The sequence below is a fragment of the Saccoglossus kowalevskii genome, chromosome 18 (genome assembly GCF_978046115.1).
Source record: "Saccoglossus kowalevskii chromosome 18, keSacKowa6.1, whole genome shotgun sequence".
NCBI lineage: Eukaryota > Metazoa > Hemichordata > Enteropneusta > Harrimaniidae > Saccoglossus > Saccoglossus kowalevskii.
Window position 1 is genome coordinate 28,901,561 of NC_140658.1, and position 13,130 is coordinate 28,914,690.

General features: G+C 38.1%; 1 protein-coding gene across 1 annotated transcript in view; it reads right to left on the reverse strand.

The window, feature by feature from the left end:
- LOC144360399 (uncharacterized) overlaps positions 1 to 13,130 on the reverse strand; it is a 61,174-nt gene that overhangs the window by 18,162 nt on the left and 29,882 nt on the right. Inside the window, exons 17-18 of the mRNA XM_085493373.1 lie at positions 7,602 to 7,790; positions 2,741 to 2,863 (exon numbers count right to left, since the gene is read on the reverse strand). Coding sequence (XP_085349499.1) covers positions 2,741 to 2,863; positions 7,602 to 7,790 — 312 coding nt within the window. The remainder of the gene's footprint in view (positions 1 to 2,740; positions 2,864 to 7,601; positions 7,791 to 13,130) is intronic.

Consider the following 13,130-nt stretch of genomic DNA (forward strand, 5'->3'; position numbering starts at 1 on the left):
GTTTAGACAGGTTTCCAGTTTACACATGGTTCAGTTTAGACTGGTATCTAGTTTACACAGGGTTCAGTTTAAACTGGTTTCAAGTTTACACATGGTTTGGTTTAGACAGGTTTCCAGTTTACACATGGTTCAGTTTAGACTGGTTTCTAGTTTACACAGGGTTCAGTTTAGACTTGTTTCCAGTTTACACATGGTTTGGTTTAGACAGGTTTCCAGTTTACACATGGTTCAGTTTAGACTGGTTTCTAGTTTACACATGGTTTGGTTTAGACAGGTTTCCAGTTTACACATGGTTCAGTTTAGACTGGTTTCTAGTTTACACATGGTTTGGTTTAGACAGGTTTCTAGTTTACACAGGGTTCAGTTTAGACTGGTTTCTAGTTTACACAAAGTTCGGTTTAGACCTGTTTCCAGTTTACACAATGTTTGGTTTAGACAGGTTTCTAGTTTACACAGGGTTCAGTTTAGACTTGTTTCCAGTTTACACATGGTTCAGTTTAGACTGGTTTCTAGTTTACACATGGTTTGGTTTAGACAGGTTTCTAGTTTACACAGGGTTCAGTTTAGACTGGTTTCTAGTTTACACAAAGTTCGGTTTAGACCTGTTTCCAGTTTACACAATGTTTGGTTTAGACAGGTTTCCAGTTTACACATGGTTCAGTTTAGACTGGTATCTAGTTTACACAGGGTTCAGTTTAGACTGGTTTCAAGTTTACACATGGTTTGGTTTAGACAGGTTTCCAGTTTACACATGGTTCAGTTTAGACTGGTTTCTAGTTTACACATGGTTCAGTTTAGATTTGTTTCTAGTTTACACAAAGTTCGGTTTAGACCTGTTTCCAGTTTACACAATGTTTGGTTTAGACAGGTTTCCAGTTTACACATGGTTCAGTTTAGACTGGTATCTAGTTTACACAGGGTTCAGTTTAGACTGGTTTCAAGTTTACACATGGTTTGGTTTAGACAGGTTTCCAGTTTACACATGGTTCAGTTTAGACTGGTTTCTAGTTTACACAGGGTTCAGTTTAGACTTGTTTCCAGTTTACACAATGTTTGGTTTAGACAGGTTTCCAGTTTACACATGGTTCAGTTTAGACTGGTTTCTAGTTTACACAGGGTTCAGTTTAGACTGGTTTCCAGTTTACACATGGTTCAGTTTAGACAGGTTTCAAGTTTACACATGGTTTGGTTTAGACAGGTTTCCAGTTTACACATGGTTCAGTTTAGACTGGTTTCTAGTTTATACAGGTTTCAGTTTAGACTGGTTTCAAGTTTACACATGGTTTGGTTTAGACAGGTTTCCAGTTTACACATGGTTCAGTTTAGACTGGTTTCTAGTTTACACAGGGTTCAGTTTAGACTTGTTTCCAGTTTACACATGGTTTGGTTTAGACAGGTTTCCAGTTTACACATGGTTCAGTTTAGACTGGTTTCTAGTTTACACAGGGTTCAGTTTAGACTGGTTTCCAGTTTACACATGGTTCAGTTTAGACAGGTTTCAAGTTTACACATGGTTTGGTTTAGACAGGTTTCCAGTTTACACATGGTTCAGTTTAGACTGGTTTCTAGTTTACGCAGGGTTCAGTTTAGACTTGTTTCCAGTTTACACAATGTTTGGTTTAGACAGGTTTCCAGTTTACACATTGTTCAGTTTAGACTGGTATCTAGTTTACACAGGGTTCAGTTTAAACTGGTTTCAAGTTTACACATGGTTTGGTTTAGACAGGTTTCCAGTTTACACATGGTTCAGTTTAGACTGGTTTCTAGTTTACACAGGGTTCAGTTTAGACTTGTTTCCAGTTTACACATGGTTTGGTTAAGACAAGTTTCCAATTTACACATGGTTCAGTTTAGACTGGTTTCTAGTTTACACAGGGTTCAGTTTAGACTGGTTTCTAGTTTACACAGGGTTCAGTTTAGATTTGTTTCCAGCTTACACATGGTTTGGTTTAGACAGGTTTCTAGTTTACACAGGGTTCATTTTAGACTGGTTTCTAGTTTACACAAAGTTCGGTTTAGACTGGTTTCCAGTTTACACATGGTTTGGTTTAGACAGGTTTCCATTTTACACATGGTTTGGTTTAGACAGGTTTCTAGTTTACACAGGGTTCAGTTTAGACTGGTTTCTAGTTTACAGAAAGTTCGGTTTAGACCTATTTCCAGTTTACACAATGTTTGGTTTAGACAGGCTTCCAGTTTACACATGGTTCAGTTTAGACTGGTATCTAGTTTACACAGGGTTCAGTTTAGACTGGTATCTAGTTTACACAGGGTTCAGTTTAGACTGGTTTCAAGTTTACACATGGTTTGGTTTAGACAGGTTTCCAGTTTACACATGGTTCAGTTTAGACTGGTTTCTAGTTTACACAGGGTTCAGTTTAGACTTGTTTCTAGTTTACACAAAGTTCGGTTTAAACCTGTTTCCAGTTTACACAATGTTTGGTTTAGACAGGTTTCCAGTTTACACATGGTTCAGTTTAGACAGGTTTCCAGTTTACATATGGTTTGGTTTAGACAGGTTTCCAGTTTACACAGGGTTCAGTTTAAACCGGTTTCCAGTTTACACATGGTTTGGTTTACATCGGTTTACACATGGCCACAGAAAAAGCCATATAGAATTAAGATCTGGTGACATATCAGACAAAGGTGAACAGAGTAGAAATAATACCTTCCATGAAACTATTAAATTAGAATAATCATTTAAAATGTTAAGTTAAAATCAAACTGCATTGTCACAAACCTTTCGTTTAAGAGATGTGACTTCTATTTTCAGTAACTTCAATGTTCCCCCAGACTGTTTATCATCAATCATATGCACAGTACCTTTAACGCCAGCTTGGTTAAGAGCTTCAAAGATCAACCCCTGGGGGGAAAAAAATGAGAATAATTTGAAGTCAACAAAGGTAGTTACAAAGTATTTATCAACCTAAATACTTATAGACTCAAACAGCAGATACTGATATTGTATGAGGTTGACCTTGGCTGTTATAATTTAGGTCTGATTGATACGCATGATCTTAGCAGAAAACAGGGAGGTTCATGTATCTGACTAGTCAAAGCAATCATCTTGTTTGGATTAGAAGAAGATCCATTTCAAATAACAAAACATTTGGGTTTACCAATGAATGTTATTACATGTATAAATATATACTGTAGAATACTTTTTTTCCGCTTGGAATTTATTTGCGCTTTTTTGATTGATGTACAAATAGGATGCAGAATGAGATATCTAAGTTGCAGATGCTTATTTTATAAATTGGTAAATACAGACAAACCTGTGTTAAGTGACCACCCAAAGCAAGACAAACCTGCGTTAAGTGACCACCGAAGGCAAGACAAACCTGCGTTAAATGACCACTGAAGGCAAGACAAACCTGTGTTAAGTGACCACCCAAGGCAAGACAAACCTGCGTTAAGTGACAACCCACGGCAAGACAAACCTGTGTTAAATGACCACCGAAGGCAAGACAAACCTCTGTTAAGTGACCACCCAAGGCAAGGCAAACCTGCGTTAAGTGACCACCGAAGGCAAGACAAACCTCTGTTAAGTGACAACCCTGTGTTAAGTGACCACCCAAGGCAAGACAAACCTGTGTAAAGTGACCACCGAAGGCAAGACAAACCTGTGTTAAGTGACAACCCACAGCAAGACAAACCTCTGTTAAGTGACAACCCACGGCAAGACAAACCTGTGTTAAGTGACAACCCAAGGCAAGACAAACCTGTGTTAAGTGACCACCCAAGGCAAGACAAACCTGTGTTAAGTGACAACCCACGGCAAGACAAACCTGTATTAAGTGACCACCCAAGGCAAGACAAACCTGTGTTAAGTGACAACCCAAGGCAAGACAAACCTCTGTTAAGTGACAACCCACGGCAAGACAAACCTCTGTTAAGTGACCACCCAAGGCAAGACAAACCACTGTTAAGTGACAACCCACGGCAAGACAAACCTGTGTTAAGTAACCACCCAAGGCAAGACAAACCTGTGTTAAGTGACAACCCAAGGCAAGACAAACCTGTGTTAAGTGACCACCCAAGGCAAGACAAACCACTGTTAAGTGACCACCCACGGCAAGACAAACCTGTGTTAAGTGACCACCCACGGCAAGACAAACCTGTGTTAAGTGACCACCCACGGCAAGACAAACCTGTGTTAAGTGACCACCCACAGCAAGACAAACCTGTGTTAAGTAACCACCCAAGGCAAGACAAACCTGTGTTAAGTGACAACCCAAGGCAAGACAAACCTGTGTTAAGTGACCACCCAAGGCAAGACAAACCACTGTTAAGTGACAACCCACGTCAAGACAAACCTGTGTTAAGTGACCACCCAAGGCAAGACAAACCTGTGTTAAGTGACAACCCAAGGCAAGACAAACCTGTGTTAAGTGACCACCCAAGGCAAGACAAACCTGTGTTAAGTGACAACCCACGGCAAGACAAACCTGTGTTAAGTGACCACCCAAGGCAAGACAAACCTGTGTTAAGTGACCACCCAAGGCAAGACAAACCTGTGTTAAGTGACAACCCAAGGCAAAACAAACCTCTGTTAAGTGACAACCCACGGCAAGACAAACCTGTGTTAAGTGACCACCCAAGGCAAGACAAACCTGTGTTAAGTGACAACCCAAGGCAAGACAAACCTGTGTTAAGTGACAACCCAAGGCAAAACAAACCTGTGTTAAGTGACAACCCAAGGCAAGACAAACCTGTGTTAAGTGACCACCCAAGGCAAGACAAACCTGTGTTAAGTGACCACCCAAGGCAAGACAAACCTGTGTTAAGTGACAACCCAAGGCAAGACAAACCTGTGTTAAGTGACAACCCAAGGCAAGACAAACCTGTGTTAAATGACCACCGAAGGCAAGACAAACCTCTGTTAAGTGACCACCCAAGGCAAGGCAAACCTGCGTTAAGTGACCACCGAAGGCAAGACAAACCTCTGTTAAGTTACAACCCTGTGTTAAGTGACCACCCAAGGCAAGACAAACCTGTGTAAAGTGACCACCGAAGGCAAGACAAACCTGTGTTAAGTGACAACCCACAGCAAGACAAACCTCTGTTAAGTGACAACCCACGGCAAGACAAACCTCTGTTAAGTGACAACCCAAGGCAAGACAAACCTGTGTTAAGTGACCACCCAAGGCAAGACAAACCTGTGTTAAGTGACAACCCACGGCAAGACAAACCTGTATTAAGTGACCACCCAAGGCAAGACAAACCTCTGTTAAGTGACAACCCAAGGCAAGACAAACCTCTGTTAAGTGACAACCCACGGCAAGACAAACCTCTGTTAAGTGACCACCCAAGGCAAGACAAACCACTGTTAAGTGACAACCCACGGCAAGACAAACCTGTGTTAAGTAACCACCCAAGGCAAGACAAACCTGTGTTAAGTGACAACCCAAGGCAAGACAAACCTGTGTTAAGTGACCACCCAAGGCAAGACAAACCACTGTTAAGTGACCACCCACGGCAAGACAAACCTGTGTTAAGTGACCACCCACGGCAAGACAAACCTGTGTTAAGTGACCACCCACGGCAAGACAAACCTGTGTTAAGTGACCACCCACAGCAAGACAAACCTGTGTTAAGTAACCACCCAAGGCAAGACAAACCTGTGTTAAGTGACAACCCAAGGCAAGACAAACCTGTGTTAAGTGACCACCCAAGGCAAGACAAACCACTGTTAAGTGACAACCCACGTCAAGACAAACCTGTGTTAAGTGACCACCCAAGGCAAGACAAACCTGTGTTAAGTGACAACCCAAGGCAAGACAAACCTGTGTTAAGTGACCACCCAAGGCAAGACAAACCTGTGTTAAGTGACAACCCACGGCAAGACAAACCTGTGTTAAGTGACCACCCAAGGCAAGACAAACCTGTGTTAAGTGACCACCCAAGGCAAGACAAACCTGTGTTAAGTGACAACCCAAGGCAAGACAAACCTCTGTTAAGTGACAACCCACGGCAAGACAAACCTGTGTTAAGTGACCACCCAAGGCAAGACAAACCTGTGTTAAGTGACAACCCAAGGCAAGACAAACCTGTGTTAAGTGACAACCCAAGGCAAAACAAACCTGTGTTAAGTGACAACCCAAGGCAAGACAAACCTGTGTTAAGTGACAACCCAAGGCAAGACAAACCTGTGTTAAGTGACCACCCAAGGCAAGACAAACCTGTGTTAAGTGACAACCCAAGGCAAGACAAACCTGTGTTAAGTGACAACCCAAGGCAAGACAAACCTGTGTTAAGTGACAACCCAAGGCAAGACAAACCTGTGTTAAGTGACAACCCAAGGCAAGACAAACCTGTGTTAAGTGACAACCCAAGGCAAGACAAACCTGTGTTAAGTGACAACCCAAGGCAAGACAAACCTGTGTTAAGTGACAACCCAAGGCAAGACAAACCTGTGTTAAGTGACAACCCAAGGCAAGACAAACCTGTGTTAAGTGATAACCCAAGGCAAGACAAACCTCTGTTAAGTGACAACCCGAGGCAAAACAAACCTGTGTTAAGTGACAACCCAAGGCAAGACAAACCTGTGTTAAGTGACCATCCAAGGCAAGACAAACCTGTGTTAAGTGACAACCCAAGGCAAAACAAACCTGTGTTAAGCGACCATCCAAGGCAAGACAAACCTGTGTTAAGTGACAACCCAAGGCAAGACAAACCTGTGTTAAGTGACAACCCAAGGCAAGACAAACCTGTGTTAAGTGACAACCCAAGGCAAGACAAACCTGTGTTAAGTGACAACCCAAGGCAAGACAAACCTGTGTTAAGTGATAACCCAAGGCAAGACAAACCTGTGTTAAGTGACAACCCAAGGCAAGACAAACCTGTGTTAAGTGACCACCGAAGGCAAGACAAACCTGTGTTAAGTGACAACCCACGGCAAGACAAACCTGTGTTAAGTAACAACCCACGGCAAGACAAACCTGTGTTAAGTGACAACCCAAGGCAAGACAAACCTGTGTTAAGTGACAACCCAAGGCAAGACAAACCTGTGTTAAGTGACCACCCAAGGCAAGACAAACCTGTGTTAAGTGACCACCCAAGGCAAGACAAACCTGTGTTAAGTGACCACCCAAGGCAAGACAAACCTGTGTTAAGTGACCACCCAAGGCAAGACAAACCTGTGTTAAGTGACCATCCAAGGCAAGCTGACCACCAAAAGCAAGACAAACCTGTGTTAACTGACCACCCAAGGCACTTGTCCTTTATATAGAGATTGATTTATTAATTTGTGAATCAAAATAAGACAATAATTTCTTACTTTAGGAAGTAATTTGTGAACAGATATTTGAAGATGGATTAAATAAAAAAAGTTTAGAGACTAGTGTAAAACACTACATATGTAATCATATTCCATTATTTTGACCTTTGAACACATTTTTATTTGACCAAACTTACAATCGAAAGTACAATCACTTGTCACTTTAGACATGTAAATTGCATTCAGACTATTCAAAGGTTGTCACATTAGACAGGTAGTCTTAATATAAAGGTAAACACTAACACTGGTTTAACTGTATTTAATTTAATTTCACACAATTCTCGAAATATATTAAGCACCATTCCTTATGTATTACACCCACCTTGTAGACAGATGGTCCATTTTTCTGCACTTCTGTATGATTGCCAAGCAAAATATCAGCAAGAACAAGCTGAGATGGTGATGGGACTTCAATAAATGTTGTTTTTGCCATTGACAGTAATCTACCCAGATACTGAGAAAAATAGTGACCCATGGATGCGATCTGGTTAAATACTGGCAAGCCAAGAACCTAGGAATTACAAGAGAGGTGAGAGGTCAGGTTCATGTTACTGAGTATATGTCAATGCATTGTGGGTAAAAGCTACCTATTCAATATATATTATGACTATACATAATGCAACCATATATTGTCTGAGTACACATTACACATCTTTCTGACTTAACCACTTGGTGTGCGAAGTCCAGAACGGAGTGCAACTATCTTGCTAACTTTGTTTTCAAACATGTCCACTGTCTTGGAAATATTGCGGGCATCATTCCATATTTGGTATTTGCATTTCCTAATAAGGTAGCATAATAGTGAGCATCATGCTTCATAATTTTCTAGTCCCAAACCACATGACCGATTTCGAGGTATGTAAATGTGTCGAAATGGACATAGTGCGAGTGGTTAGTGCTAGTAGCACTAATCCGAAAAAGTACTAGATCTAGTGCTAAAATGGCACTAGATCTAGTACTAAAATGGCACTAGATCTAGTGCTAAAACGGCACTAGATCTAGTACTAAAATGTACATAGTGCGAGTGGCATTGATATCGCGTTGTCAACGACGTCGAGACATCTCGTAATTGTCTGAAAATAAATTAATATTTACGTAAAGTTGTTGTATCTTTCATTTATTGGAAATGTGCTACAGTGGGAAAATTGAGTATGTACATGAATGTCATTGTCCACGTGAATCGTAACTAATAGACCTTTGAAACAACGCGATCGGCCGGGAAACTAGCTCCATGGTCAGTGAAACTGCAGGTCGAACTTCACAATTTTTACAAATTGTGAATAGATACACTGTATGAAATGGTATTGTGTGGAAGTTTGTGTTTTCAACTTCGGCGTATGTAAACTTGTAACTTGTATGTAAATGGTGGAATAAAGCGTTGATTTTTTTTTAAATCGCTGACGTGTCGTTTTATTTCTGGTCGGCGCCACACTCAATGAAAATAGATCTTCGTAAATGAAATTATGATGGCATATATGAACTAAATAAAAAATGTGTATACTGCTAGTCTAAGTCCCGGGTCCCTGTAAAGCTCGGCGGATTTTGTGTGTACGGCGACCTGTGAATGGGCATGTTGCTCAGTACCGCTGGGAACCAGACAGAAAATGAATCGTTGTCTGGTTGTCATGACATTGACCTTTGCGGACATAATCAACCAATGGTAAAAGTGGATTCACGCAATTCTTTTGTTACATTGTACCACGGCGGTACTAACGGGAAAAAGCCACGACGCTATTGTTTCAGCTTTACCCTGTGATCGTTTGTCAATATTCGTTCACAAACATTGGTCACGTTAGCTCTTAGCCCCTTTTTACAATGGATTACGCTAATCTCAAGCATTCAGTAATATTCGGAGCATGGAGGTACCATGGAGCTAATTTTTAGCTCCATGGAGGTACTAACGGAAGGGTCCACAACGCATCTCAAGTGACCATTTAAGCCTGGCTTATTTCCTTTTTTTTCAACCCAAGTTAATCCTGATATGGACATTGTGTAGCTCATCTTTGATGTCGATGATAGTTTGCGATTGCTTACACAAGTAACCAGTTAGCGGAATATGATATACCTCGCCGATTTTTTAACGTGACCATATTATATATGTCTAGACACTTTCTCTGCAATGATATTTGTTAGGAGTCCTTAGGATTTTTTGCTGTACACTCTCGAAATCTTGTACTTGTTACAGTCGCTAATAATTAAAACATGTAAAATCTGTGAAGTAACAAGTTCGTCTGTTGAATTTCCGGTTGTGAAATGCGTATTTTATTAAACCCTTCACAGCTTTATTCAAGAGCGTGTTTGGAGTGTGAATGGATAAGCTTCGTTTGGACAAAGAGCAGTTATCACTGTAAACAATGTTAAATTATTCTTCTAATGCTCAGTTCATCTTTTGAAAATAACTATTTTTAGATTTAAAAAAAAAATATCATGCCATTTCCCTATCAAAATCCAAGCCAAAAGATCGTACTACAACACGCAACATCGGTAAATCTCTTCCGCGTTGCGTTCAATAACATTAACATATTTAAATGAGCTAATAATAATAATAATAATAATCAAATTTTATTGCATCCTTAGAAATTACAATATTTCTTTTGGTAAAAAGCAATAAATATATACGTACACAACACAATTACAATACAATATAAATAGATACGTTAAAGTTTTCTGTATTCCATGGCTTTAAGTAGATAGGTCCCCATACATTTAATTGCCTTGGAGTCCTTGTTGCTCATCAAAAATATAAAATTACTCAATTTATCTCCTGCATTAGTTAATGTAATTTCTGTGAGCAATTCATGTCTAATATATTTGTACCGATCACATTCTAAAAGGAAGTGAACTTCATCTTCTATTTTATTTTGGGAACATAAATTACAAATTCTTTTTTCAATGGGAGTTTTTGGCTGTGTGTGCCTTCCTTTTTCAATAGCCAAACAATGGTTACTTGTTCGGAAGCGTGACATGCAGACTTGATGTTTTTTCGGAAGACAATTTAAGTATGACTCAAAATTATAAGTGTTTTTGAATTTTGCATATGTTCTTAGTTTTGTGTTTTCTTGATTGACATTCTGTTTCCAAAATGTAATATAGTTTTCTTTTAAAGTCTTATCAATGTTCTTTATATTCAAATCTGTTTTACTAGTTTGAATTCTTGAGTCAATAACTAAATTCTGAACCGATGAACACCATGGTAAATTGAATTTCATTTGTTCATAATATGCTTGTTTTGTAAGACATTTATCTGGAAGCCCTTGTATGCGTAACCAATACTTGATAAGGTTTTTCTTGGTGTCTATTAGTAATGGGAAACAGCCCAACTCTGCCCTACAAGCTAAATTTGCACCAAATTTATTTAGGCCTAGAATATTTCTACAGAATTTCAAATGTAGTTTTTCACTTGTAGTTTTGTCCCATTTGTTTTCATCCAAAACTTCAATTCCCCAAATTTCTGAACCATAAATGAGTACCGGAAGAATACATGTTCTGAACAGATAGATAAATGTTTTACAGTTGCATTCAGGTGGAATGTGTCTTAACATTGCATATAAGGCTCTGTTGGCTTTATCTGCCATGTTTTGTCTGGCTTCAGTAAATTTCCCATTGGACTGCATTGTAACACCTAAGTAATTATAGGAGTTAACACAGTTGATATGATTTCCAAGATATAGAAATTTATCATGTGTTTTTAAACCTCTTTTTCTGAAAATAACAATTTTTGTTTTTGTTAAATTGACACTAAGTTTCCAATTAGAACAGTAGTCTGATAAAATATCTAATGCTTTTTGAAGACCATTGTTTGTTGTGGAAAGTAAAACTAGGTCATCTGCGTAGAAGAGTGAGCTAATTTTAGTGTCATTTAGTGAAACATGGTCTATTGAACTATCCTGTAATACATCATTTAAGTCATTAATATAGATGTTAAAAAGCATAGGGCTGATTACACAGCCTTGTTTTACTCCCTTAGTTGTCTCAAAAACAGAAGAAGTCTTGTTTCCAAATCGTATGCAGGCCTTTGTATTTAAGTACATATATTTAATAATATTATAAATTTTCCCGTCTATACCACTGTTCAGAAGTTTGTAAAATAAACCATTTCTCCAAATAGTATCGAAAGCTTTCTGGAAGTCTATGAAACAAGTGTATAGTCTTCCATTTTGCTTTAGATACTTATGTACAATTGTTTTTAGAGTGAAAATATGATCAGTGGTGCGGAAACCTTTTCGAAAGCCAGCTTGGTTGGAATGTAAAATATTGTTTTTGTCCATAAACTGTTGAATTCTATTATTCATAATAACACAAAATGTCTTACCCACACAACTGGAAACAGATATTCCCCTATAATTACCAGGCTCTGCTCTATCTCCCTTCTTAAAAATATGTGATATGATACTGATGTTCCAGATATCTGGGTAAATACCTGAATCCAAGATGAGGTTGTAAAGTTTTTGTAGTGGTTTAATCAGGAAGTCTGAACTTTGTTTCAATAATTCTGGACAGTATCCATCATACCCTGCTGCCTTTTTTGACTTAAGTTTTTTAATAGCTAATTTAATTTCTTCATCTGTAATTGTGCTATTCAATTTAGTTGCTAAAGGTTCCCTATTTTCAAGTGATGTAATTTCAGAAATTATGTTATTATGATAATTGTTATTGGTCTCACAGGCATTTAATTTACTGTAATACCTATTCCATTCTTCTGGTGAAATATGGCTTGCTTGTTCATGAGTTGATTCTCTTAATTGATTAATAACTTTCCAAAATTGATTAGGGTTAGTATTATTTAAGTTAATAAGTTTATTCACAATTAAGTTTTCTTCTTGTTTTTTCTTTAATTTAATTAGTTTTTTAAATTTCTTTTTTCTTCTATAAAATAAGTCTCTCAACCTAGTATCGAAAGGAAATTTATTAACTAATTGGGCTGTTTTAACAAGATCTTTTTTGAGTACCATGCAGTCTCTGTCAAACCATTTTTTCTTTTTAGGTTTCTGCTTCTTACTTTTATTAGATTTCTTGTTAAATGTTCTGTCTGCAGACTCAGTAATTAATGAATTAAAATTATTTACTGCATCATTTATTCCCTTACTATCTAATGTATATTTGTTAGTTAAGAAGGAATTTATTTTATGTTGACTATGTGTTGAAGCAAGGTTATCCTGGTAATTAAAAACTGAAAGTTTATCCCAGACCCAGCTTTTAGGTAAATTATGTAAATCATTATTATTGGTTTTATGTAATTTAATAATCTTATTTAATTTAAGTTGGCAAGAAATCTGGCAATGGTCTGAAAGATAAGTAAAGTCATGGATTTTAAAATAATCAAAATAATCAATAATATCACAAGACGACAGGGCGTAATCAACTGTGCTTACTCCATTGTAATGGTAACATGTTATGTTACCACTACAATCTCCTGGCATTCTGCCATTCAGTATCCTCATATCACAATTTTTGCAAAGGTCAATTAAAGCTTTACCGTATGCATTGACTGTAGTATCTCGATTGTTACGAACTGTTATTGTGTCATTATTATCTGGTGAAAATGGTAATGGTAAAAATCTATCATCAAAATCAGCATAATCCTTTAACATACCAGTTCTGCTGTTAAAGTCTCCTAGAATAACAATGTTACCAAACTGTGAGAATTTAGATATGTCCTTCTCCAAGTGTTCAAAAAAGTCAGGATTGCAGTGTTTTGAGTACAGTGGGGGATTATAAACAAAACAGAGATAAGTATCCTTAAGTTGACCAAAAAATTTCTTCTTTAGTTTACACCAGAATTTTTCTTCAGAAGATGTATTTTCAATGATATTCACTCCTTGTTTGATATCCTGCTTGATTAAGATTGTTA